At 35.8% G+C, this 6,564-nt stretch overlaps 1 protein-coding gene across 1 annotated transcript; it reads left to right on the forward strand.

The window, feature by feature from the left end:
- The first annotated feature begins 347 nt into the window (after window positions 1-347).
- On the forward strand, window positions 348-6,288 carry LOC150103342 (techylectin-5A-like). The gene is made up of 6 exons (XM_090398452.1): window positions 348-391; window positions 570-714; window positions 796-956; window positions 1,530-1,635; window positions 4,659-4,823; window positions 6,005-6,288. Exons 2-6 carry the CDS (start codon window positions 579-581, stop codon window positions 6,286-6,288), a joined length of 852 nt encoding a protein of 283 aa, XP_090254578.1. The 5' UTR covers window positions 348-391; window positions 570-578.
- The last annotated feature ends 276 nt before the right edge of the window (window positions 6,289-6,564 follow it).

A 6,564-nucleotide genomic window follows, 5' to 3' on the forward strand; every position in this document is an offset into this window, starting at 1 on the left:
ATACGACATTTTCCAGATATCTGTCATTTCATGTCAAGAGACTGATTGCGTTATTTAAATACAGGAAAATAGCCGTATCGCTTTACGCATTAGAGCAAACACACAGTGTACCATTTCCAAGAAATTTTGCTGTTCTTAGAAATGTTGTAAGAAGCTTCACCTCACTAAAACTGTGGTGATTTAATGCTGCTTATCCTTTTCAACTAATGCACTCATTAGAACAGATTTGATTCCAATGAAAGCTAAATCTGACATCTGACGGGTAATTTCTTTCTGTCAACAGTCCAGTAAAAAAAGCAATCTGGGCGTGAAACGATCAAACATAAACAAGGTTCGAAAGTATTGGAAACGGTTTCTTTATGTAAAACTAGTCAAACAACAGGAGAAACTGGTAAGTGCATTAAGAAAAAATTTTAATTATACATAAAATCATATTAACGTATTTTTAAAAGTCTGTCAGTTTCAATATACTTGTCTTTCTCTCTTCAACTACGACTTCGAAGGTTTACACAGAACTTACGTGTGAACCTTTTACAAATTAAGTAATTTCGATGTGGTTTTTCTTACAGATCTTGAGGATGAAGAAGTCATTCTTCGTGTTATTTATATTGTTGTTAATAAGCAAAATTGGAACAAACCTGGACTGCGAAGTGGCTCGCTCGAAAGAAAAAGTCGAAGAAGCCTGCACGACACTGAGAAAGGTTTTCTCCACAGGTAGGTTTATTATTGATTTTTAATTTTTCTGTGCTTATATATATATATATATATATATATATGAAGTTCATTGTTTTACAGTGGATGTTCCACGCTATAACTGCAAGCCAACAGATTGTTCCGATTTATTTAAAGAAGGGCACAGAAACAACGGAATATACAAGATATGGCCACATAGTCGGTTGCTAAAAGACAGCATTAGCGTCTATTGTGATATGACTACTGAAGGAGGAGGATGGACTGTTAGTATTTCTTTTATTAATTATTTAAATAAACACTAAGAATCGGACAGTCCCATATTAACATATTACTTTTAATATTACAGTTATTTAAAAATATTCTAAAGGTTTATATATTTCAAAACATGCTTCACATAATATGTAGCTTCATATATTTTGATTTCAGTTTTTGCTGAAATTCGGAAAGTTTCCCTCTACCCTCGTATTCTTCACGCCCCGGTTGGCCGAGTGGTTAGCGTATCCACTCTTCAGCCAAAATGCTGCGGGTTCGAATCCCGCTTGGGCATGGATGTTTGTGATTGTCTGTAAAAAATGGTGGTGGTGGTCGGCAGTAGATGAAGGTAGTTGCGATTGGTGAAGACGGAGAGTTGTAGAGTAAGCACCCTCCCTCGATGAGTCTTTGGACTCCCTGGAGGTGTTATGTAATAATAATATAAGAGAGATATCAGGTTGCTTGAATGGAATGAGAATGATTACTTTCAGATACGGAATCAAAATAATACAAAAGTATATCTCGCAAACAATAATATTGATATTTTGTTTATGTCAAAAAAAAAAACAGTTTTATATTTATAGGTGATTCAGAGAAGAGGAGACTTTGGAAGACAAGAAACCTACTTTTACAAAGGCTGGGAAGACTACAAGAATGGTTTTGGCGAGCTTGATCAAGAATTCTGGTTAGGTAAGTATATCATTTCAATGTGGAAAGTACCCAGGGGGTAATTAATCCTATTTGTTTGAACTTCGTTTCCTAACGTCAAATTTGTTTGGTTTTGTTGCGGTATTTAAGAAAAGTCTCAAACGAATTTGTTTACCGAAACTCTTCACTAATGGTTTCAATTATATTTAATTGCATTATTTCCAAATCACTTATTGTCCGAGTTGCGTGTGGCCTCGGATAACGTATATATATATATATATACGTTCAGCTAATACATGAACGAAAGATGAGTCAAGCATTCTTAGGAAATAAGTAAATACAAATACTTCAAAGGCTCGTAGAATTGTAGTGATAAATGCTTATTAAAGGTTTCCATGCGTATTTCTCATATTAATAGGATAAAGTTAATATTTTTATCAACGTCAAGGTTTTGTGTTTATTTGATTTATGAGACAGGCTTTAAAATAAGCCGATCAGAACAAACAGTCGTTGCACACACACACACACACACACACACACACACACACACACACACACACACACACACACACACACACACACACACACACACACACACACACACACACACACACATCGGTATATTAATTGGACGTCCGTAGCGCCGTATAGTCATTCTCGTACCTCACCGGATTTTGGGAGTGAAGTCTTCTGCTAGAATAAGTTGTAGGGTTGCAGATTAGCTTTCCACACAGAGTTTGTAGGACAATCACAAATATGCATGCCCATGGGGGAAATTGAGCCTGCAACCTCTTAGTTGGAGTGCGCATATGCTAACCACTCGGTCAATCACACCGTCGCTGCATAAGCAAATGTTATGTTGAATTATGCTTTTATCATGGTTTGGTATTACGTCTGGGTTTTTGCATCTTGTTTTCTGCTGACTAGAACAGGACGTAACGCTCAATAGTCGTTCTTGCCAGAAATTAGACCCGATGTACACGCCTCATGCGAAAATTATCTGGACCGATTGACAGAGAAAGTGGGAGTTTTTGACTGCTGATGATGGGTGAGGTTGCTGGATTTTTCTGTAGCTGGGCAGCTGAGGTTTTGTTCAGTGATCGGGTGGCACCCATCAGAGATCCAGCTTTTGAGCTACCCGAGGAGTGAACTTCTTAGGTCACTCACCATTTTTTTGAACTTTGGCAATTGAGCAAACATTGTCAAAGAACAGTATACCAATATACTCCGGATGGTTTGTCTGTCGCTTCGCTTAGCGAATGCTTGACTCAAGACAGAGTCAAGTACACCGTTGTACTTGACTCTGTTTGTGCCAGCCAGAAGTTGCGCTCAGGTTTCAGGAAGGGATGGGGGTTTCCAGATTCCAAATAGTGACTCTTCCGGGTAACTGATAAGTTTGCAGATTATTGAACTGATACCAAAAGGTCGTCAGTTCCAAGTTTTTCTAACTTTGGCGGTTTGAATTTTTAGTTCCCGTCTGGTTGCTGAGAAGATTAGTAAACCCGTGAGCTGTGCCGATTTGTCTGCGCTTCTACCAGCGAAGTCTTGGAACGGTGGCATTAATTACCTCAGGTTGTGTCGGGCTGTTTGAAACAACCTGTCAGGATAGTCAAACCTTTAACAAATGCATTAATAGAAGTCAGCTATATGGACATCAGGGCGGTGCTTGTATCTTTAAGTAGAGGAAGCTAATGCAACTTCGATCCCGAGGATTCTGTTCTCATTATAGTACAGGGAAAAAAAATTCTTCAGATCATTAACATGAACACTATTGATCATTCCCCGGTTATTATTGATGAATGTGCAATGCGAGTTTATTCAAACTGAAGTTCTGGTGAAATTTAACAATTTTTAGCTTTTTATGTTTAACCAAGGTCTGCCTAATTAAAAAAAAAAAAAGGTTCGAATAAACTCGAAGTCGAGATGACACATTTTGTAGAAACTGTAAGCATCAGCTTTCAATAAATTATATTTTAGAAGACCAGAATATTTATATGCTTACAGAAAATAAAATTAAAAGATGCTTAAGTATTTGAAATAAAAATATAAAATAAAGAAAAGAAAAAAAATGCTTTGAAAAAGTGAAATCCTTGACAATTCAGCCGATTTTAGATTGTGGAGTCATTTTCTTTCACTCTGTAGTTCGAACGCCCAGCATTAAGTTGACTGGATGTTGAACGTCTCATATTTTCGCAAGTTTAGCCAGTTTTCTGTGCTGTGTGCATGAAGTGGCACGTGGACATCCGCTTAGAGGCATTCTTTTTACTCTATTAGTCGAACGATATCTTTTCCGAATGTCACATATAGTACTTTGAGCACATTTTAGTAATCCAGCTACTTGTCTTTGAGACATTCCATCTTTCAGATATTCAATCATTTTGTCTTTTAAAATTGCTCGACAATTCTTTCATAGTATCCATCCTTTAACAATGGAGATAGAATTCAGATTTGGCAATCACTATTCTGTTCCTTATGAACGTTTTGTTTATGCTTTACGCGTGCACAGAGAATTGTAAATCGCCTGTGCACGCGTACACAGACAATTGTAAATTTGCATGTTGGGAAATGATACACGTTTGTTTCCTCAGCAATCGCTTACTCTTTTCCAACCGTCAGCTTGATCGGACACTTTTTGCTAAAACAAATGATTTCTTTTCTTTAAATTAACATTTACATCTTTGAATCATACAAAACATTTTCTTTTATTTTTATACTTCATATACCTTTTTATGCTTTAAAGTAGTTATTTCATTTCTTGCATGCTAAAACGTTTATATCTTAAACTTTCCAAGAAATATACGGTATGCATTGCAGTTGTCGTAATGATAACAACAATGAATGGTTACTTTTTTCCAGGGATTGTATAAAGGATTATATGAGTTTATTTTCCATTTCGTTTTTGCTATAGGAATAGAAACAATAATATTACGCCAAAAATATTTCTGTTCAATAAATATGGAATTGGATTACAGAATGCGATTTAGTTTATATACCTCATACCATAGACTCAAGTATAAAACTATCAATAAAAACTTAGTATTGATAAATAAATGTTCCTTTAATAGGTAATGATAAGATTCACGCACTATCAGAGCAGACTGAGACCTCCATTAGATTTGATCTTCAAGACATGGAGGGTAATTCCAGATATGCCGTCTACGACAGGTTTTGGATCGACAGTGAGGAAGGTAACTATACACTTGATGTTGGGGACTACGTAGGAAACGCTGGTAAGTTTGTAAATATGAAAACGCAAAATGCAAAATTAGTTTTCTATTTTTGCTTGTTACATTTTTTTCATGGAATGACGGTTTATTACCTAAGTGAAGGAGCTAAATATTTAATGAAAAGAACCTTCTATCGCTTATTGTTGCTTTATAAAATATGTCTATGTTTAAATAACCAATAAGAAATCAATATAACCATGTGATCACTGAGGTTTACAGAACACATAAAAAAGAACATAAAAATAATCTCTAAGATCTTCAGCTAAAAGTTGAAGCCGATCTCTTATCACCATTGTTCTATCTCAATCCGTGTAATCAAACTCTAAGTTCTTTTTTTTTTCATTTCATTAATCTCAAAAGTTAATGGAGATGACCATCAACGTTTGGTATCCGTTAATTTCAACAGCTTCAATCCCCATTCACAACTTCCCCATTCCATTTCTAGACATTTTTCATGGTGGAGAAATTCTTGCTATTAATCTTGGCTTTCTACTCATTTTATCGGTGTGTATATACAGGTCTTCTCAGTAATCTACGCCTTATGTTTTCTGTTACCTCTCTAATTCGGATGTCATATCCTTTCCATACTCTTCAAGGCTTTCTACTTCATTTAGGTGTGAGTGACACATGACTCTATCCTTTTTCTTACCTCCTTTTATGTTTTACTTTCTCTTGTTTTCTCTTTTTCTTTTCCTTTAACAAAGCCTGCAAATGATCCCTTTTTTAAGCTCATAGACATCTCACCATTGGGAATAAGTCTCAGGAGATTATTGAGAGCGTCAATGAGTATTGAGCATAACGGATACGTCTCAACCATTATAAGGTTAACACCCTTTAAAAATGCACATCAACGCTATTTTCTCAACAATTAAAACAAATTTCAGGATCTCACAGTATACAGCTAAATTATTATTTTTTGCAACTCAGCTCACAGACAAATATAAATAGACTAAATTAAGTACTCCTAGCAATTACTTGCGGAAATCCGTGAAAATATAACTAAACGTCTAGAAATTAAAACCGGACAATTAAGCAAACGTTTACATGGATTGTTATAGAATTAAGTTATAAAAAAGTCAATGTAAAGAAGAGCTTGCTGTGATACCAATATAACTAGCGTTGTGCTTGAGCTGTTCCTAATTCTTCTATTCTATCATTCATTCAAATGTATTTCTTGCCCGCAGGTGATTCTCTCTCTGCACATAACGGGATGAAGTTCTCTACTAAAGATAAAGACAATGACTTAGCTGAAAAGCACTGTGCTCAAGCATATCGTGGAGCTTGGTGGTACTATAATTGTCACGATTCCAATCTGAATGGATTTAATTTAAAAGGAAATTACACAGGCTCTGCTCGTGGAATCGACTGGGTTCATTGGAAAGGGCATCAGTATTCTCTGCCTACTACTGAGATGAAAATCCGTCCTACCGCGTTCAGACTATTTGGGCAGCAAACAATCCCACAGTGACACTGTTTCTTCACTTATGCTCAGCTGATTTCAGCAGCGATTGTAGTTGCTCATCTAAGCAGATTACATTGAACAATTTGAAATCACTGCAATTAATTCGTGCATTGTTGGATTCGAAAAACAGTCATTTACTTTTCTTCATCGGATAAATATGTCGTGCAATAAACTCGTATTTCGTTCTGTTCGCATGTTCTTTTTTTAATTGTAAAACATCTCAAATTTAAGGATTTTGTGCAGAAATCGTAATCAAGATAAGAAATTCGTCATTTTTCGAGA

Source organism: Typopeltis vanoorti, chromosome 9 (assembly GCF_054136105.1).
Source record: "Typopeltis vanoorti isolate ZY-2024b chromosome 9, IOZ_Tvanoo_1.0, whole genome shotgun sequence".
NCBI lineage: Eukaryota > Metazoa > Arthropoda > Arachnida > Uropygi > Thelyphonidae > Typopeltis > Typopeltis vanoorti.